The 22,551-nt window shown below is 37.6% G+C and overlaps 1 protein-coding gene across 3 annotated transcripts in view; it reads left to right on the top strand.

The window, feature by feature from the left end:
* The window catches only part of ephb2b (eph receptor B2b), a 154,622-nt gene extending 138,448 nt beyond the window's left edge, over positions 1–16,174 (top strand). For all 3 annotated transcript variants that reach the window (XM_053483769.1, XM_053483770.1, XM_053483768.1), the window contains exons 12-16: positions 1,720–1,935; positions 2,109–2,258; positions 8,287–8,480; positions 9,960–10,115; positions 10,804–16,174. In XM_053483769.1, the coding sequence (XP_053339744.1) occupies positions 1,720–1,935; positions 2,109–2,258; positions 8,287–8,480; positions 9,960–10,115; positions 10,804–10,912 (825 nt within the window). In that variant the 3' untranslated portion in view covers positions 10,913–16,174. The remainder of the gene's footprint in view (positions 1–1,719; positions 1,936–2,108; positions 2,259–8,286; positions 8,481–9,959; positions 10,116–10,803) is intronic.
* Positions 16,175–22,551: the final 6,377 nt, after the last annotated feature.

Genomic DNA, 22,551 nt, shown 5'->3' with positions numbered 1-22,551 from the left:
CAAGATCGTATTCAAGAGTTTCATTGGATTTTTACAGATGTGAAATCCACGCACATTCTAATGTGAAATGAGATCACTTAAACACCGACACGGTTCAGATAAGACTTGTAATAATCGTACAAACATATAATCAAGAAAACCAGAACACGTACTTTGCTCAGGTTATGGATCGAAATTAGTTTAGACCACGAGTCCCTTTAATTAAACTGTATGCAAACAGTGCAGGGAGATTAGACCGGTGGTTTGTATTTGTGAAGGATTTGAAACTTATGAATAATTTATGGAAGTTAATTGCTGTGGAGGTTTGGAATGAGGGTGATAAATTAGGAGATGGCAGGGGTGTGAGGAGGAGCCCATGGTGTTTAATGAGGAGGAAGGGTTTTGAGTGAGTGAGGGTTTTAGTACGTCCTGTGAGAACTTCTTAGCAGCATATGCTAACAGTAATAATTGCAATATTAGCTTTATGAGCATATGTCCCTTTAGGTACACAATGATTAACATCACAAGCCAGACATTTAGTAATTCTGGGTCCTGTTATTAATAAACAGGGCTAATTTACCATGAAAAGACTATTAGAATGACAATCTACATACAGTGGTACATCGGGGTGGGAATAATATTGCACATTCATAGTGGGCATTGGTGGCTTAGTGCTAGGTTTCTCGCATACCATGTGAAAGGCCAGCATTCGATTTCCTTCCAATGCCCAAACACCCAGCAACTGGATGCAGTGCCGGTCCCAAGCTCGGATGAAATGGGAAGGATGTATCCGGCATAAAACCTGTGCCAAATTGGGTTTGTTGTGTGGATCAATTGGTCTGCTGTGGCCACCCCTTAACAGGAGCAGTCGAAAGACTAACAACATTCTATACATTCATCTTCACATATACAGTATGCACACGAGGACTAAATTGCACTTTAGAACATGGACAATAACACTGACGGACACTGACTGAACATGGACAAAGACACTCACCACTTAATTTCATACAATTACACTTTGTGTAAATTATATATTTTTATATATTTCTATTTTAATAATATTTTGTTTGTAACTTAGTTTGTGAATTTTTAGATTTGTATATTCTTTGCCAAATTTTGACATTTTAATGTAAATGTTACAAATACATTCCAAAAAAAAACCCTTAAAAAGATAAAATGTATTTTCAGTTGTATTCATTTTGATTTATTCTTCTTTCTTCCAAATTTTGAAAACAATAAAAATGTTGCCCGAAAACAAACGTAATACACAAACCAGCAAATATACGGACATGTCTACACACTTGACTCGTGTCTGTCTGTCTGCACGAAGCCTGCTGCTCTCATCTCCTGTGGTTCATGCGGTGGGTCTGCAGATGGGTGCAGCTGGAGCCACAGCTGGGTCAAAGCAGCAGGAGCCCCTTCTTCGGGACTTTATGACAGTCTTGGAGAACAGCTGAAGGATTTATCCGGGCTCAGTATGGGACAGGCAACATCTGCTCTCTCATCCAACTTAGCAAACACCAGAACACTTTCTGTCTCATAGAGTCTTCCCTCAAGCCTAGACCTAATAAAAAAAAAGATAAATAAAACGACAGAGAAACTTAAACCAGTACAGACTAATCCTGAAATTTTTTGCTGTCATTTCCAAGCCCCTGTTAGGAAGTTAGGAACCATCCAGATTAGTCTGCATAATATTCAGACTCTTTTTTTTTTTATATCTATCTATCTATTTTACAGCAAAACGATGGGCAGTTCACTGTGATCCAGCTAGTAGGCATGCTGCGTGGTATTGCCTCAGGAATGAAGTACCTCGCTGATATGAATTACGTGCACCGTGACCTGGCAGCCCGGAACATCCTAGTTAACAGCAACCTGGTGTGTAAGGTGTCAGACTTTGGGCTCTCACGCTTCCTGGAGGATGACACGTCTGACCCCACCTACACCAGTGCTCTGGTGAGCGCTCTTAATTAGGCTGTTTTGTACAGCTCTTAATCGAGTCTTAAACTTCACAGTAACATCTTATTACTGTTTTTATGGTGTAGTTACAGTGTGACCAAGTTCTTATTCAGTAAATTCCAATGAATGAATGCATTTATTCTCTTTACACCTTTGATTCTGTGTGACAGGGTGGGAAAATCCCCATCCGCTGGACGGCACCAGAAGCCATCCAGTACAGAAAATTCACCTCAGCCAGTGACGTATGGAGTTACGGCATTGTCATGTGGGAAGTGATGTCCTACGGAGAGAGGCCATACTGGGACATGACTAATCAGGATGTATGTACCCAGCTCAATTTGTTTTACACATCATTTTATCCAGATGCTATTTTCTTACTATGCAATCTAGTAATTACTTGAATTACACTGCTCAATATTGTATTCAGTCCTTTTGAAGCAGACTTTGTGTCCTTGATATGATCTTTATATTTCTAAGTAGAGCTTGATTTGATTGTAGATGCAAAGAAATCCGGGTTTTACTAAATGTATCACTCCAAAACCATCATTAAGTGTTTTAAATTAATCTTATGTGATAATACTGTGTGATTATCCATATTTTCAATTTAATCAATGTTTGCTACCACTTTGCATGCATCATGAACACAAGCTACCTTTAAGGTGCATATATTAGCCATAACATTATGACCACTGACATGTGACATAAACATTGATCACCATCTATACACCAGTAAATTGGCGACAGGCTCGCGGCCACCCACGTCTGACGCAGCGACCAGAGCCGCTCTGGCGGCACAAGGGGAAACGCTAAACCTAATTGGTTTTATTGCTAACGGTTATAATGTTATAACATCATAATGTGTATTGAAGCCACTAATTAATATTTCAAGGTCACATACTAAGTCTCTCATGGTCATGGACTGTTTTAAGCCCGCAAGTACTGTAACGTTGTAGGAGCATCATAATTAAGAATTCTTCCAGTTGAAGATTTCTCTTAATGCGATGCAGGGTAATGGTATATCCATGTTGCAACACAAATGACTCCGGTGTGGTTTAATGCGTCATTCCAAGGTTGAAGTATAGTGTAAGTGTAGTGTTAATCATCTCCATGCGTAGGTCACTGTGGTCTGATTCAATTGATTTCTCTTTCTCTCAGTCATTTAGAAGTACAATAGTTTCCACAAGTTACGTAGTTTGTGGCCACAAAATAGATCCTGGGAACCATAACTCATAGCTTTAATATATTCATTTCCTCTAGAAAGTCAACTCATGGATTGAATATACTATAGTAATTCATGGTCACACATGGTTTAATCTGAAAAGCAGTCATGATATGCATATCCATTTGTCACACTAGTTCATCTAGTTTATCTAGCTGACTGACTGGCATATATGTTTTTTTTTTTGTTGTAATATTCAGACAATGACCCAGTACACATCATTTAAACCCTTTATATTATGCTCTGATAAGTCAAAAAATTAAAGGTGTAGCCTTAAATTATCCTTTTTAAACATCAGGACCTGAAATTACACATTTAAATCACACTATTAATCCACTACCTGTTCCTTATCCTGATTTACTTACTTATACCAGACAGCCAGTGGGGTGTCTCAGCAGGACCCATGGCCTCACTGTGAGTGATGGATAAGGGCAGCGCTACAGTGTGGAATCAGAAGGAAAGGTAAACAGCAGCATTGGTGGTGCATCATAAATCTGCCGTGCATCATTCGAGGCTGAGACCCAGAGTCCTACGTCTGCTGAAACTGCACCAGACTCTATAGGGTCTACTTTATGGCACAAGATTAAACCCTAGGCCCGTTCTCCGTGTGGTGGTTGTAAATTCGTGTAACGTGACTGTGTTAAGATCGTAGTTTTTTCGCTGCTTTAACCTCGTGCCTGAAATAAGATTCATCAAAACAGATTAGGGATTGTATACAGTCTTAAATCAAACACAGTAATCCTAACATAAACTCCTTACACAGTTACTTGTGAGCAAGAAGTGTATTTCATATGCAAAGCACGGGGCTGCGCTAACTGTTCCTGCCCTTGACTGCAGCTTCCATTTTCAGCATCCCCCTGGGTGGCTGAGGGGAAAGCAAATTACGGGTCCAGATAATGAAAATAGTTTGAAACTCAAAGAGTGAACGCTAATGTGCTAAGAGAGAGTGCAGATCTCAGCGGTTATCTTATTAGCAGCTCCAGATAGCGTTCCATTGCCCCATCGGGCTATGAGTTGGAGGCAGTTGGATGAGATTAATCAGGCACTGAATGAAATTCTATAATGCCCTATATAATGGGCTGGAGCATGGTGTGTCTCAGACGGTCCCGATACCTTTTCCTTCAGTTTGCTGTGAATCTCGGCTTCTTTTTTGCCACTGTGGTGCGTCATTCAGGATTCAGTCGCTTATAGTACCATGTTGAGAAATTCACTCTCTTACGAACATAAAGCAGTTAATAGCAAGGATGAACCATAACTAAACACAGAGGGATTTTCCTTTCATAGTTTTTAGTACATTTTTCGAAACATAAGACTTTTACTCAGCGTGTGGATTACATTTGAAAGCTGCAGAGGATGAAATCCGACTGCAAAAAAAATTAAAAAACATGTAAAACACTGCTGGATGTCAGCCCTAAAACAGCATCATGCCTAGTATCAGTTACTCCGTATTCACTTCTCTCAGATTCCCTCTCAAAAATAAATAAATAAATAAATAAATGAAAGACCATCACACAGTCCAACAGTTTGTAAGCTTACATGAGTCTTATTTCAGACAAATATGTTCTCCTGATTAATAGCTTGTGTATGTGTGTGTGTGAGTGATGATAAATTGCTTCCCTGGGTCCCCTTCAGACAGGGATAATGATCACAGTGCATTTATGAAGAGAAAAAATCAATCCTTGGTTTCTTGCAGTGAAGCAAGCCCCTGTCTGGCTTCCAGGCTCTTATCACTGCATCAGGACATGTAGTGTACTTGTGTATTTTTATACAAACACATAGCCTTTGAATGTACTGTACTGCTGAAGTTGAAGTGTACTGTATAGTGCAAGCTGTAAAAAAAAACTGTACATGCATTTGTGTCTTGTCTACTTTTAACTTAATGAAGCAGACAGACTTTTAATTTTTTTTTTTTTTATTTAATCAGGTTATTATATAAGCGATAATGGTAGTTATGGTATTGGTGTAGGGTGTTTCATGGTTTCATAATGGTTTTATTGTCAGCCCTGCACTATTACTGTATGTTGGATGAAAAATATAATAATTTTATTTTATACATATATTACAACATTAGTTATGATACTGGATGTAGATTTCTCGATGGAAATAGAAATTAGGTATTAATTTCACTGAAGAGTTAATACAAAACCAGTGCTTGGTTTGTCATTCCCAAAATATGATGGCTTACTAGGGAAATGTTCAATATGTAAATTCTGTTTTCACATTCTTGTTATGACCGTAATGATATTATTTTGTAATAGCAAATATTATACAATGTTGTGCTATTACTTTAAGTCACTGGAGCTATTAATTATCACTAGTGTCATAAGCACAGGCCATTACACAAGTAACAGTAACACCTCTGACAGATTTCCATATTTATTTTCCAAGCTGGCATTAACAGCCTCTCAAAGCATAAATCATTTATCACACCAGCATCAATAACTTATCCTAATAAAATCGTTTGTCAGGAAAGAAAAATACAGGAAGATTGAACTCCAATGAAGCAAATACGTTTAGATCTAATCTATCTAACAAGTAAAAGAATAACTTCTTGAGTGTGGAGGGAAATATATTGCTGGTTTTGATTGCAATAGCAACTTATTCTTCTGAATTTTGACTTTGAAAGCACTTATCCACCAAATTTATGTGTTTTCCAAATACGGGTTATTTGAATCGTTTTAACGCAAATGACATGAAGTGCAGGACGAAATGATCTGTATCTTATTTTATTCAGTACAATGTCCATATTTGATAGATTTCATACTACCATGTCCTTAGAGTGACTTTGGTATATTTAAATATTTGTTAAATGTAGCAATAAATAATAAAGTGGCAGGCAAGAAACATAATATTTCTTGCTCCATATATCTCTGGTTAGCAGGTAAAAAGACAGGCAAGGTACCATTTGTCCTGGAACCTGTAGAATTCAGGGACAAAGTCTTCCAAACAAATAAGATGGCATTAAAACTCTCATAAAATGATTTAAATTTAAGGGAAAAAATTCTGCTCATGATCCAAAGAATACACATTCATCAGCGAAACATGGTGGCATGCGCGTGGACGGCTGCTAGTGGAAGGGGCTCATTTATCTTTATTGATGATGTGTCTGCAGACGCTAGCGGCAGGATGAATACCTCAATATACAAGTGCATCTTAACTGCCCAGCCAAGTGCCTTAAAACTTACTTGGCAATTTACCTGGACTGAATCAGAGCAATGATATACCGCTAAAGCAACTATGAAGGTTTCTTTGGGTTGAAAAGCATTAAGTAATTGCCAGAGTTGTCTCTCGATCTGAAATATTATGGTGATTTATTTCATTTACCGAGGGCTACTAATGGCTAAAATGCGCTAACACAAGGATGAGCTAAAAATGGCTGCATTATAGGAATGTAAGTGGATCAGCATTCATCATTCAAGATCCAATGATTTTAGTCATTTGCTGAACACAAAGCATGTTTGTCCATTGTTTCCTAAAAAGGGGAGCTGTTATAAACAGACCTATGATTTCTATATGTTTCTCTTAGGATGTATATCAATCTAAATTTGTTTTTTAAGGATGAGATAAATGTATAGTAAACTAGTGGAAGTTTATGGTTAAAGAGTTTGTAGAAATAGTTAAAAGGATTAAAGCTAAAAAATAGGCTGATCAGCTTTAATGTAATCAGTGATGTAATTATTTTAGATTGAAGCCCACATACATGTCTACCTGTCTTTCTGTACAGCAGAACTCTCTGCCTTACTTGTTAATACAAAGAAATAACATTTTGTAAGATTGACTATCTTATGCCTCGTTTTACTAGTTACTTCTCTTAAATCCGGCACACATCTCCATTCATAACATCACTTTTACCTACTATTTTGATTTCACCTATGGTGCAGGTTAAACTTCAGGCATTTAAGTACTGCAAATGTTTTATAAAATTCGGTCCAGTGGTCAATTTAAGACGCGCCCGCAGTTTGAAGCATGCGCACTGTGCAGTCAAAACTTGTGGTTTATAATCTGGCAAATAACTGCTCATAACGTCCCAATTACTACTCAACATTTTGGTTTCATTTATGGCGCAGGTTTAACATCAGGCAAATTCTGAAGGACTTGAATGTTGCTGTGACAAACTCTGGCTGGACATATTGTACATACAGACAGACATATAGACATACAGACATACAGTACAAAGATGTTATTGAAAACCTTACTTGTATTTATATAGATATCCAATATCAAATTAGAATTCAAACATTACATATGTAATCAAAATCACAGATAGTTTGACAAGCTAAGTGCTAGTTATTTTTCAAAAGCTTTGGAACATTTCTGACAGGATGTTGCATCAATTTATTGAAATTCTTGACGTGAAAACAGGACATTATATATTTATGATAATAATATTTCTTTTTCTTTACTCTACTGCTAAGACTCAAGGTCAATTTAGTGTGTAAAAAAATTGAAAGAAATGGTGTTAGTACACAACACCACACAATGAGTAAGTGGAGTGGATCAGATTTATATTGAGAAAATGTACGGTTTCACTTGAGTCTATAAACAAGACAAAGAAAACCAACAGAGAGGTATAAAGTTTGTGATATGTTCATTTCACAACAGTGGAGACAGCCTGGTATCCACTTAGGCTCAGTAAAAGCCCACAAATCATCATTAAATGTCCACATTTGTCCTACTGCATTATATTATACAGCCAAACAAAAACTATGTACACTCCCTTGACCACACTTAACCTGCTGACCTCTCACTCTCTCTTTCTCTCTCACACACACACACACACACACACACACACAAACTGAGTGCAGTTCCACTTCAGCCACTGTCTTGAGTCTTTCAGAGGTTTGTGTCTGAGCTGTAGGAAGAAAACACAAGATTGGCCACAGATGGAGTAAAGCAGTTGTTTGGGTGGATATATCTATTTTGCTTGAGACATTTGGATTTGGACAAGAGTCAGGAGTTGTGCTCCAGATTTTTTTTATTTATGTGTACCTTGTATCATACATAAAAACAAAAATATCACAGGCCCCACTTTCTGCTGTATAATGTGTGCTGTGTTCCACTTCCACTCCTGAACCCAAGACCTTTAGACATCTCCTAAAGACCCTGGACATCTGTCTGTCTCCTTTTAGGTAATCAATGCTATTGAGCAGGACTACAGGCTGCCTCCCCCGATGGACTGTCCCAGTGCCCTGCACCAGCTCATGCTCGATTGCTGGCAGAAGGACCGCAATAATCGTCCCAAATTCAGCCAGATTGTTAACAACCTGGACAAGATGATCCGTAACCCCAACATGCTAAAGGCCATGACACCTCTTTCTTCGGGGTAAGACCATCAGCAAACATTTGCATGTAACGCACGATGAGCCGCTGCCATGTTAGGTATACTTACCGTGTAAAACACTTCTAATAAAATATAACTGTTACAGTCTGATATTAAGTATTTGGCACTTTTTGTTCAGGGGCAAAAGACACTAAGATGTGGGTGTGCCAGTGCTGGATTTGAAACAACTTGCTGTTTTAGAGTTTAAACATATACATTTCAACATATTTTTAAAGCATCTAAAATTATTTTGAGACGTTGCCCTCAGTCCTATGTATAACTAACTATTTGACTGAGTTTAAAGCTTAGAGAGTGGATATTTTTGTGCATATTCACATATGAACCTACATATTCACTGCAAGATATTTTCTATTCATATAAGTTATTTACGTACTAGTCCTTTTGCCAGTTCGTCTTCAGACTTCGGCAAATTTAACACATGAATGGATTATAAAGAGTCTGAATAATAGTCTCTATAGAAAGAATATGCAGCTCATATTTTCACATGTCTGAATCAAAGAATATTAAAATAGGTTGAAGAGTTAGACGGTCCAGTTGCACAAGTACAGTGCATCTTAGAAAATAAAATCACATATTGTTAGGCCACAATTTCACTAAAATGCCTTACAATTTGTCTAATAAACAGTTACAGTGCAGTGAGCACAATGTGGTTTCACTATGACACATGGCTCTGAGGGAACACGTCTTCATCTTCCCTGGTTGGTAGTTGTAGCCTTGATAGGCAGTGCCCTAATGGTTGGTGGGAATTGGCTACGACTAAAGAGAAATCTGGAAAAATTCCCAAATATATAATAAAGAAAAGTAAATCAAAGCTGATTCAAGAACTTTGGACAGCTACACAAGGAGTGGAGTGAGGCTGGAGTCAGTGCATGAAGACCCACCACACATAGACATTTTCAGGAAATGGGCTACAACTGCTGCATTTCTAGTATCAAGCCATTTATAAACAAGAGATAATGTCAGAGGATAAGAAACACTCGACCCAACAATACTGTACAGACGAGCTGAAGGCTGCTATCAAAGCAAGTTGATCTGCAGTAATGCCTCAACAGCGCCACACGCTGATCGCTTAAATGCAATGCCGCATTGATGCAGTAATTCATGCTAAAGAAGCCCTGACCAAGTATAGCGGGCATAAAAAAAAATTAATTTTCAGAATTTCTGTATTGTCAATAATTTGTTGATTGATTTTAGCAAATATTCAAATAATTTGAGAAATTTTTTTGAAAAGTTTCAAATAAGGCTTGAAATATTTTACTTTACATCTAAAATATATGAAATTTACATCACTTTTTAAATTAAATTACAAAAGAAAATGAAACAACAAGTTCTGTGACCCTTATCAGCATTACTTGATTTTTATAAGTAATATTTATTTAAAACATCAAAGCAGACAAACCGCAGAATAAATGCAACAACAAAAAGTGTAAGGGTGACCCGACCACTCTTTGTTCTGCGCAGTGTGCACCTGCCCTTGCTTGACCGCAGCATGCCTGACTTCTCCAGCTTCAGGAACGTTGATGACTGGCTGGATGCTATAAAGATGGGCCAGTACAAGGACAACTTTGCCAACGCTGACTTCACCAGCTTCGATCTGGTCTCACAGATGACAATGGAGTAAGTGCTATTGAAAGTGAGAGTAAGTGTGTAATAGAGAGAGAGAGAGAGCAGGCGAGAGAGAGAATGCGAGAGGGATCTGAAGGTGAAACCATTCAGGTTTAATATAAAACCCAACATTAGCAGACCTCTTTGTGTTCTCCATTGTTTGGAGTTGGGGTGTTTTCAGGATGAATAAGGCTTTTGTTTTCTCTGACATTGTACACGATGACATGTAAATATATTCTGGAAATCTGGATTTCATCTTAGTAATCATGGTTGTCATCAGATGAATATAGTACGCCTCTAAATAAACCCCGCTTTCAGAGATGTTTAGTAAATATTTGTTTTAAAATCTTCATTGTTTCTGAGCATTTCGAACTCAACCCTCTACAGAAAATTTGATGCACAGTGATGCTCTGTCACATTCTCTTCTCCTTAAATCACTGGTTTTCACTGGATACCTGAACAAACCAGACACACATCCCACCAAAAATAAAGATCTGACCTTTTTTTTTTTTTTTTACTTATCTCAAAGCATCCCATGTGGATCATGCTTGGAAGGAGTCCATTTAATTTTGAGTTGACATGCTGTGTTTATTTTGGCATTCGGATGGTGGTTTATGTAGAAGCACTACATGTTTTTCCTGATATCGTTGCTGATGTGTGTGTTTGTGTGTGTGTGTGTGTGTGTGTGTGTGCCCGGCAGGGACATCCTCAGGGTGGGCGTGACTCTAGCAGGTCACCAAAAGAAAATCCTCAACAGCGTGCAGATGATGAGGGCGCAGATGAACCAGATTCAGTCGGTAGAGGTTTGACCTCAAGGCCTAATCCTGCACACGGAGGCAGGAGGGACAAGCGGACAGATGGAGGGGGATGTGTACTGAGCCTGATTTTCCTTCCTCTAGGCCACCATTTTTTCCTCTGGTCGTCTGTTCCTAACCCTGCCCTCCATGTTCTCCCCATTCCCCTACAAAACCATCCAGACTTTCGGGCTCACACTACGAAAGTGTCGTCCCACAGAAATCGACAACACTTCTTCCCCATCCATCAGTTGTCACGACTGCCAAAAAAACATAGCAAGGAGGAATTTTCACCAATCAAGAGCATGTTCATCTTCTTGCTCTTGCTTCCTTATAATTCTTCTTCTTCTTTTTTTTTGTCATCTAGGTTCTTTTTAATAATTTTTTTAAAAGGTTTTTTAAAGGAAAAGAGCTACATGGACAGAAAGGATCTATATGATAAGGATCTATATATATATATATAGATGTGTGTAAATTTGTAGATGGATTTCAATGAAAGGCTACCCTTTAAAAGGGCCGAATACAACGAATAGAAAAATACAAGACCACACAAAGTGCTCCGTCATTCTGCTTTATTGTGGAAATCGTTCAATAGGAATATTGACTGCCTACTCAGAGGCTACAAATGGAAGAAACCATGGAACCATAATCCTTGTGCCATCGTTGCAAAGGCAGAGAAAAGCAGATGAACACCATTAAATGGAAACATCCTTTTGACTGCCACAGAGAAAAAAAAGACACTTCTGTTGTTTAGCTGTTTAAATCATCCGGAAAAAATACAAAAAAGAAAAAAAAAAACACAAAAAAAGTCTTCTCTTCTAAATAGTAATCTCATTGACAGTGTGATTATGACTTTGTAATGAAGATTCCCTCTGCTTCCAGTCACCATTGGAAAAAAAGGACCATTATTATTATTATTATTACAATTTTTCTTTCTTTCTACAGAAGTCATAACCTGCCAAATAGGACATCGCTCTGTCCTACCTCATAGCTCGTAGGTCCTTCTGTACATATCAGATGCACTCGACATTGGGACATCATCAATGTCGTCACCAAGTGTGTGACTGTTTTCATTCAAGCAATGATGGGGTTCATATTATAGAATATGGTTCTTTTTTTATTGTTAATATTATTATTTTCCCCTGTTTGTTGTGGATTTTAATAAATTTAGTGCAGGAAACATATATTGATTCCCTTCAAATATGTAGAGATAAAAGAAATGGCTTAGGGTGTTTTTTGTTTTCTTTTGTTTTTTTCAGTTAGTTACAATTTTACATAGAAGGACTCTGAATGAACATAAGTTTAGATTTTCTTACACAGTTTCATCTTCTAAGAGTTCAACCTAGTATTAAACAATCAAATGAGGAGGTCATTTTTAGAACATGGCGTTTTCCATTGGGACGGTATACACATGCTTAGTGTTATAATGATTCCACTGGCCGTGCCGATGGTATTGGAAAAAAGGTACCATTAGGACACACAATAAGTGGATAAATCACTCCCGAATATGAGGATGAGTGCAGTACTATGTTTTACATGTGACTGGACAGAAAGCTAACAGACACTCGTACCCATCCCTGTGTGTCTCCAATGGTACTTAAGATTTTTGCCTTTTTACCAACATGAATAGCATAAAACATGAAAACCATGTAAATATCCATGTAAGAAATACGTGTTGGATTTTAGTGTACAGAATTTTTTGTTGTTGTTGTTGTTGTTGAAAAATGAATTAAGAGCTGTTAAATCTGGGCCTTTATTCTATTAGAGAGGGACGATGGGAGCTGTGGGATCCATCCTTAAGAATGGTCATAGTGGGCAGTGCGGCAAATACTGAGCAGACACTAAAACCACAGACACCTCCAGCTGTGCTACATGATGTGCGTGTGTGTGAGTGCGTGCGTGTGTCCTGGCATGGAGGTCACTTGTGGTTAACAGTGCTCAATTACACTTTGTCTAGCTCAGCTCACCAGAGACTTCCTCCGCTCCATAACCTCAGGGTTGACGTACATCTTTAATACATTTAAAACCCCCGCGGTACAGCGCAGCTAGTCGCTCCGACCACACTTCAGTTCACATAAGCTCTTTTTTTCATAAGTTGGCTGATTCAGTGCTTCGAGTGGAGCGATGTGAACTGATTAATACGGTGCGGTGCTCATCTGGCGCCGATTTTCTGACCACAGATGGATCAGAGCCGTTTCTGCCGTGCATCTTCATTCGGTCCCATTTATTACATGAATTGTTCCATAAGAATATCTGCTTATCTCTAGAGCCACCATGCTGTATTTATATATGTACTGTAGATTTCTATCTCCAGTAGGCATAAGCCGCAGGTTTCCTTCTTTTGATCAATCCCATTTTCATCATTCCTTTTGCCTAACCAGACCTTTTCTTTTTTCCTCTGAAGACGAGGTTCTTATTTATTTAATATGGGACGTCAGGATTTTGCTCACAGTGGTTACATAAATCAGTGTGACTATTTAATAAACTGATGGACAGAGACACGAATTATCTCTTCCGAACTTTCTGAAACTATTCACTGATTTTGCAAGAACCTTAACTCCTGCTTCAGTGTGCCAATATTTAATGGTCACTCGGTCTTCCTAATAGTACCACCTCTTCCGGTTTTTTTTTTCTTTTCCTCTTTCCTTTCCTGCTTTCTTTCATTTTCTCATCTCTGTTTGCATACCAAATCAAACAATTTGCATTAGAGAGGAGTGTATGCATTATGTTTGAATTTCAGTTGCAAAGTGAAATTGACAGGAGGAACGTCATCTGAAGGCTGTTTGCCGTTGTAATAAATCGGCACAACCGCAACGACGTCACCTCTACATGCCTTTACCCGCAACCTGGCACACTGCCATCACCCCTGCCTAATACCCTTCTGAAAAATGCACTGCTTTTGAACGAAGTGAACTGATATATTTGACGTCGTCACACATTCAAGGACTTAGTGTTTATATTCATTTGCCTAGAATTGATCTGCTTCTAAGAGCAGAAAAAGAGGAAAACACTCTGGAAAAACTATAAAAGAGACAACAGTAAAGCTAACACATAGGCTTCATAATCATTTTTCTAGACATTTTACTTCTTGTAAGCGTAAAATAGTTCTTTTGGCATCACTTCCTTTAGAAAAAAAATAAAATGTTTCGCGGTGCCCCTGTGGCTTAGTGGTTAGCACTGCGGCCTCGCACCTCAAGGGTCAAGGGCTCGTTTCCCGCCTCGGATTTTTTTGCGTGTTGAGTTTTCATGTTCTCCCTGTGCACAATGGGTTTCCTCTAGGTACACCAGTTTCCTCCCAAAGACATGAAGATTAGGCTAATTGGTATTCCCGAATTCCCCATAGTGTGTGAATGAGTGTGTGTTGTGTGCATTTGTCCTGCAATGCATTGGCACCCTGTCCAAGGTGTACCCTGCCTTGTGGGGGAAAAAAAAGTTTCCTGGGAGAGGCTTCAGAATTCCTGCGAACCTGCACAGGATAAACGGTATAAAAAATGAATTAAAAAAAAGATGAATAATGAAGAAAATATTTTGTTAAAATTTGTATCGTTCAAAACATCACCGATATGCTCAAACAAACTGTAGTCCATTTCAAGCTTCATATGTCTAGAAATCGGAATCATATTTCTATGTGCTTGGTCATAACCTCCTAATGGAAAATAGAAGATAATTCAGGTACGTTTTCACTTGTGTGATATCAGTGTGAGTTTTGCATATTTTTGGGGTGCACTTTACGACTGAAAATATAACCACACATACATCAGTATATGATTCTGATAGAATTACAGATTTGAAATGAGTTTTTTAAGATTCTAGCAGGTTGATAGATACAAATGGCTGTGTGCTACGGCGTATATTGCCACGTGTATGGATGTAATAAGAGTCTCAAACCAATCCGTAACCACAAAGTAATATGTTCTCTTCAGGCCAGATCCTGTCCTCAGGCGCAATGTGACAGCGCTCTTCTCTAATATTTATTCTTTTTACATCAGATGCTTCCATTTCCACTGTGTCTTGTACTGGATCTGTTCTTCATTATTCACGTCCTTTTTTTTTCTAACTCATTAATCAGCAAAGTCATCTGTAACACATATTCTCTTTAAAAACCCTTCAGCAACAGCGTTTATGCTCTAAAAACAGACTCGGTATTTACACGGGCGCGTTTCGATCTCATTGGTACAGAATATTTTTCTCCCATCGTGTTCTTAACTACTAAAACCAGAGTTTTGATCTCGGCGGGGGTCCGACTGCTTCATCCGTCTTTCCGTTTCATAACCTGTCCGTCCCGGAATGCTGTGTGAACTTCAAAGTTGTAAAAAAGAGAGATGATTTGTGAAAAGTGTGAAAGGATATTACGGAGAGCGAGTGAGAGCAATCCGTAGCGTTAGATCGTCTCGCCGCAAGAACCCTAGCGTACGGACGCTGGAATGTTTAGGTTATTTGTCATGTTGCGCTAGTCGGGCTGAGGTTTTCAAAGATGATCGGCTGGATATCGTGTGCTCGACTCGCTGGCATGTGAATACAAAGCCACCAGCCACATGTCACAGAGGAGTTATTAAAAGAACTAACGGAGTCATTTCGGTGGTGACAGTTGTGCTGCGCGTACATCGTAACCACCGAAGATTTTCCTCCCTCACCACTGGTAAGTTTAATCATGACTATCATGGCACTCCGCACAGTTTACAAGCCCTTTCGCTAAAAGCCGAGAGCGACGGCAAGCTGTGAAAGGCATATGCTCTCATTCTCCGCAGAACCATTCACCAACTGTGTGCCAGTTGCAAAATGCAAGCGGAAGACCATTTTGTCTCAGTGTTACATTGAGCAGTGAATGTAAACACAAGATGTCCCTGGCTCCTTCTGCTCTCACCCTCTCTCACTCTCTCTCTCTCTCTCTCTCTTTGGAGCGGCCCATGTCCTCCAAATATGGTCCAAAGTGTTCAGGAGAGAAAATGACTCCTAAACGTGGAGCTGTTGCCCGTAGCATAGCTGTGCCCTCTGGTGTTAGGATGGCGATACTGCAGTACGGCTGTGACGGAGCTTCCCCGTGTCTCAGCCCTGATCCTGTTTTGAAGGACAGGGGACGATTCTCCCTCTGACAGGCAGGGCTCGCGTAGAGCCGCTGTCCACCCTTACCACTGTGACACACATGGGAGGTCCCTGTTTTTGATGTATAAAATGTACATTTGACTGTAACCCTGTGAATGATGTAACAATTTCCTTATTTGTAATATTGTTATTGGTTTATTTTCTAAAAATGCGAGAAAGAAAAAAAAAGCCCAACTTGACTCTCCTCATTAAAAGTGAAATGAGATCTGTTATAAACCTGTGTCCGTTGTCACTTTCTTACATTGATGTAACATTTCACGGCTTTGTCCCTGGGTTTCCTGGAAATGTCACTCCGGTAAGTGGAGACTCTGTGTTCTTGTCTGCATCAGTTTACGCTTCACAGGAATGCCACAACAGCTTTTGTGCTAGCGTCCCTGTGTGCCTTTTTTTTTTTTTTCCTCCCCCTTGGGTGGGTGTTGAAATCCACTAGTCCACCCCTCCCTTAAAGCTGGCCTCCAACGTCTCCTCACATCTCTCTCCACTTTCCAACCCTCGTTAGAGGCTAGACGTGTGAAAGCCTGCTGACCCCTGAGCGACCTACCCCTGAGTGGCATGCTTGATAAAAAAGGCGAAGGCTAAGCGAGTTCAGGAGTTCACCATCAGGAACCCGATGACAGTCCAACAGCTCTTCTGGTTTAATCCAGCCCACCCGTGCGCCCCCTTTTTACGCCCTGTTAAACAGCACAAGCGGCAACAGCAAAGCCGCCAGATCTTCAGACGGTAGATCTGGCTGATTGTCCACCTGAGACAGCTCTACTGGAAAAGCCCTGGATTAACGCACGTTTAACGTGGAGTGAGAGTTGTTGTTTTTTTTTTTCCCCTCTATACACCATTTTTGGTCAGGATCGTTTTCTTGCGTCTCGGTCAAACTCACACCGAAAGGAAATTGTAAACCTAACCGAGCGGTGATCGTTAAGTTTCCCTGTGTGATTCTCTGCTTTTGAATAGATGCTAATAGTACTCCCTGCTATGTAATCATCACTGATCAATGTTCGGGCGCCTCCATTGTCGCACATGTGCATCCTGCAGACACTTAATAGCAACTATGGCCAATTAAAGAGCAATCAGCAGCGCTTTGGACTCAGGAGGGCTGCAGAATTTGCCTCCAATTCAGCCATAAGGTGCCTTTGGCGCGCCAACCATAACGGTGGATGATCATTTATCATCGCTGAAAAATGTTTAGCCTGTAATGATAGTTTTTCCTGGCTTGCTCGGTTCCATATGATGCTTTGAGCCTGTTGTCCCCTGCCATTAAGGAACACTTTCAAACCCTCTGATCTGCATAACAGCAGCCTTGCAGTTCTGTATTCAAAGCTCCATGCTAATTAATCACTCAATCCTTTTTTCTTTCTTTTTTTTTTTACATGGGGCAGACATTTGCACATAAGTGGGATTTGAGTTCCTTGGAAATATGGCTTAAATGCAATAATAATAATAATAATAATAATAATATAGCAGTACATATTCATCTACAATGCTTCATCACTTTCACTGTTTATATTCAATTTCCAAACACAGTCCAGTAAACGTTCCAGCCCAATCTAGGCATTTCATTCAGACAAGTACAAGGTCAATTCGAGAAGTCTGGCATTACGGCTTAGACCAATTTTATAACGTCTGCCTCTGGTGAAGGCCTACAAAACTGTATGTTTTACAGTACGCATTAAGACAGTACAATAACAGGCTGTCTTCATTTCACATTCGGTTCCACGTTCGGCCTACAGGATGCGGTAGGTTAGGGCGTAGACTGTTTGCTTGTTTCAGTGATAGCAGTTGTTCACCCGCATTTTATGGAACTGTGGAAAATGTTGGCTTTGGCACAACTGTATATAATTGAGATGGAACATAAGATGGCACTCTGTTAGCTGAAGCCTTTCATTTTTTTTTTCATGGTTTTCATCAAAAAAGGCCTTGAAGATGTCTACAGCATAATGAAGTTACAAAAAGAATTTCAGTTTATATGGATTGGCGCTCCATCCAGGGTGTACCCCGCCTCGTGCCCCAAGTCTCCTGGTATAGGCTCCACCCCTGTATACAGGATGAAGTGATGTAGACCATAACAATGATTCCAGTTTATACAGATATTAGAAAATTAATATGAACAGGTAATAATAATATCATGAACAATTTTTTTTTCTAAAAACAATATTTATCTTAATCTTTGTTTTAATAAATATTACAAAATTCTATTGACTTTTAAGTTAAATTTACAAATAAACATTATATAAATTGATGAATATATTAAAACTATGGATGAAGTATAAAAGGTAATTTTAATTCTTTTTTTAATAGTTTTCAGACCTAATTAATCATTATTATTCACTAAGCTTAATAATGAAAAATAAATAAATAATGTATTTTGCAATATTTTAGTGTTATTGTTAATTTTATTTCAGTTTTTGATTTTCAAAAAGGGCTATTACATGAAATGCTGTCAGTGTTTTTAGCTAGAGTAATTTAAACTTCTTTTCATTAAATTATACTATTACATTCATTAAGTGATTTAAATATATAATTAGAAATATATTTTTATATCATTAGGTTATTATTATTATTATTAGTAGTAGTAGTATCAGTAGTATAATTCATTCACTAATTTTCTATAGCATTTATCCTGTACAGGGTTTTACAAATTCTGGAACATGGGGACTTGGGGCATGAGGCATGGTACGCCTTGGATGGGGTGCCAATTTATCACAGGGCACACATGCACACACTAACTATGGGCAATTCGGAAATGCCAATTAGCCTAACCTGCATGTCTTTGAACTGCTAGAGGGAACTGGAGTACCCAGATGAAACATGATGAGAACATGCAAACCCTACACACACAGACCCGAGGTGGGAATTGGCCACCGTGCCAACCACTAGGTCACCATGCTGCCTATTATTATTATTATTATTATTATTATTATTATTATTAATATTATTATTAATATTATTTAATATTATTATTATTTTAGATATTTTATTATTATTATTATTATTATTATTATTATAAAGTTTTATATTACAGTCAATATGAATTATATAAGATTACAAGTACAATTTCTAACCAAAAATAAATAAATACTGGCAAAAAAAAACTCCTTTAGTTTTGCACACACTTTAAGTCATTGAAACGAAATGTATCTGTATGAGAAAATCTAACCAAATGAAATTAGAAAAATGGCAAAGGCACAAGCGAAAAAAAATGACTGAAGCACTGGACCTGAACCTAAAAACAAACACTCTAGCAGGTTTCTCATCGTTTTTATCTTGAACAGTTCCCCTTACCTTTCAGTTATATGAAAAAAAACACACATTGCAGCTGTTTTAGTTTTAAAAAGAAAAAAAAAAGCTAGTGAATTATAGAGTTCATGCTATATATACAGTAAATGGGCTCATAATCTGCACGTGTTCGTGTTTTTTCCTGAGTCATGCACATTCCTTTTTAAAAAGCACACTATAAACATTTAAAACAAAGCTGCCGTTTGACGGAGATCTACACAGACAGGGCGACCTCATCTACTCCACACATTACTCCTTTTCAATCATTTGGCATTGCTCAGAATGCAGGCCCAGACATGTACTGTAACATTTCAAACTGTAATGAAACTCTTCATGTGGCAGAGATATCCAAAAACTTAGCAGCTCATTTTCAGAAAATTTGTCCCAGACACAAATTTGGCTCCTGCACACAAACAGAGCAAGAAAGCAGACGAAGTAATGACACGTGCTCAGGGTGGTGGGACTGAGTCATTAAGGCAATGAAGTCAGCGTGTAAAAGATTTTCAATGTGCAGTGTTTTTTTATATTACACCCATTATTATTATTATTATTATTATTATTATTATTATTATTATTATTGCTGTTGTTGTTGTTATCAATATAATAATAATAATAATAATAATAATAATAATAGCATAAATTCTATTAATCAATAGTAGTTTTACAAACTCTTGCAAACAGTTAGAATTCAGGAATAAGGAACTATCTATAATATTATTATTATAATATATTATAATATATTATTATTATAACTTATTATGAACAAACATAAACGTCCATAACTTTCTTGATTGTATATAAAGGGTGCTTTGCAACAATGACAATTGTTAAAAGTGCTATACAATTAAAATTGAATTGAAAATTGAATAAACCAGATAGTGATGATAATGATGATGATTTCTACTACTACTACTACTACTACTATTATTATTATTATTATAATTATAATTATTTTATTTTATTTTATTATTGTTATAGGTGGTAGTAGTATTACCAATAGCGGGTAATACAAAAGTATTAGTAGAAAGTAAAGAGTAAAGAAAATGAAAGTTAATCACTCCTACTACTACTACTACTACTAATAATAATAATAATAATAATAATAATAAAAGTAATAATAATAATAATAATAATAATAATAATAAAAGTAATAATAATAATAATAAAAGTAATAATAATAGTAACAACAGTAATATATCTTTTTTCATTATTATAATTTTTATTATTATTATTTCTTGCTCTATTTTAGTGCCTACTAATACTACTACTACTGTACTACTACTACTACTAATAATAATAATAATAATAATAATAACAAAATCAAAGACAATAATTTATTATTACTGTTATTAATAAATAATAATAATAATTATTATTATTGTTGTTGTTGTTGTTGTTACTTTTAGTAGTAGTAGTAGTGGTGATTAAATATTATCACTACAGTATGCAAGAGCCAAAACAGCACACAAACAAAGCAAGAAAGCAGACAATGTAATGGCACAGGCTTAGAGTGGTGGTAAAAGATTTTCAGTATTAAGCGTTTTTGGAATATAATACAAATTGTGTATTATTATTATTACATCGATCCATCTAGGAAACTCTGTAGTCTATATAGGGCCAATGGTGATTCCCTGTTGGTACAGTACCTCTGGTCAAAATTCAAACGTGCATTCACGCAGTATGGGACGATGAGACAAAACCACAGTACCCGGAGGAAGCACACCAAGCATGGGAAGAACATGCAAACTTCATGCACAGAGACCCAGAAGAGGGAATCGAACAAACACCTTGGAGGTGCAAGGCAACAGTGCTAACCACTAAGCCACCGTGCCACCATAATTATTATTACTAGAATCAAAAAGAGCTTTATTGCCAAGTATGCTTAAACATACAAGAAATTGTGTTTTTGTGACAGAAGATTTTAGAGATGACATCAACAAGCACAACAAGGAAAAAATTGAATATCATGTGGTGTTATATCAAATAAATATCAGTGGTATTGCACAGTAATGCACCTATTACACATTTCAATATTCCGCATATTAGTAGTAGTAGAACTCTTATTATTATTCCATTTTGACATGCCAAAGAAAAAAAAAAGTCCAAAATGTAATTTAAAAAAAAAACTAAAAAGGACTAGGTCGTCATCTAGTGGTCATACATCAGTATATGTACAGTACATTGAGAAGCATGTAGAACTGTATTTATGTAAAGTCTTGACATACTGTATTTACAATTAATTTTAAACTTTCGCTAAAGTTTACAGGTTTGCAGAAGTAAGCTGAATTGTTAATACACATGTACTGTATTACATTCCACTGAATGCTTCTGAGATTTAATGTTAAGAAAATACACACACACACACACACACACACACACACTACAGGCAATCTGGGGACACCATTGAGACTAATCTGCATATCTTTGGACTGTAGGAGGAAACCGAAATACCCGGAGGAAACTGAACATGCGAACTCCATGCACACAGACCCCGAATTAAACTTAGACCCCTGTGGGACAAAATTATCAAAATAATCCATAATGATTAAATGATCCATAAAGTTTCATTGTGCAAAAAAGTTATAAATGTTAAGGGCGTCCCCTTGTGGAATGACTGTGGAAGTAAGTACAGTACATAAAATTATCATGTCAAGCTGAATTATTTAGCAGAATGGGTGAGTGAGTGAGTGAATGATTGAGTGAGTGAAATTTAGGGTTTGAATTCTGCCTCAGTTCTATCTATGTGGATTTGTCCTCGGGTTTCTCCCACAGTCCAAAGATATGCAGATTAAGTCAATTGGCATAGCAAAATGGACTGGCACCCTGTCCATGGTGTACCTTATGTACCTTCATAAGTCTCCTGGAATAGGCTCCAGGACTCCCACGACCCTGTACATCTAGTGTGATTAAACTTAATATTTCAAGCTCTGGATGTGATTTCTATTCAGGTTCAAAAGTCTGGACCAATTTGTGATAAGCAAATGACTTTTATTTAACCTGCATATAACATGTGACATACATTTAATGCAATTTTGTCCCAGACTGCATTATATGTTAAAAGACATTTAATGCAGTCTGGGACAAAATACGGAAAGATAAGGAAAAATGTCAGCTGGAATGCAATCAGATGTTTAAACCAAAGCAGCTCTAACTTCAAAGCAACTTACATTTAAGCGTCAGAAATGTTTCAAAATACATTCGAGTTAGTTGGCCTCTACATTGTTGCTTGTGATTCTAAACAGCTCAAACATTCAACATTAATAACTTTACAGGTGGTTTAG

Source organism: Clarias gariepinus, chromosome 23, assembly GCF_024256425.1.
Source record: "Clarias gariepinus isolate MV-2021 ecotype Netherlands chromosome 23, CGAR_prim_01v2, whole genome shotgun sequence".
NCBI lineage: Eukaryota > Metazoa > Chordata > Actinopteri > Siluriformes > Clariidae > Clarias > Clarias gariepinus.
The sequence above is the reverse complement of the archived record's forward strand: the minus strand, read 5'-3'. Positions and strand labels throughout refer to the sequence as shown.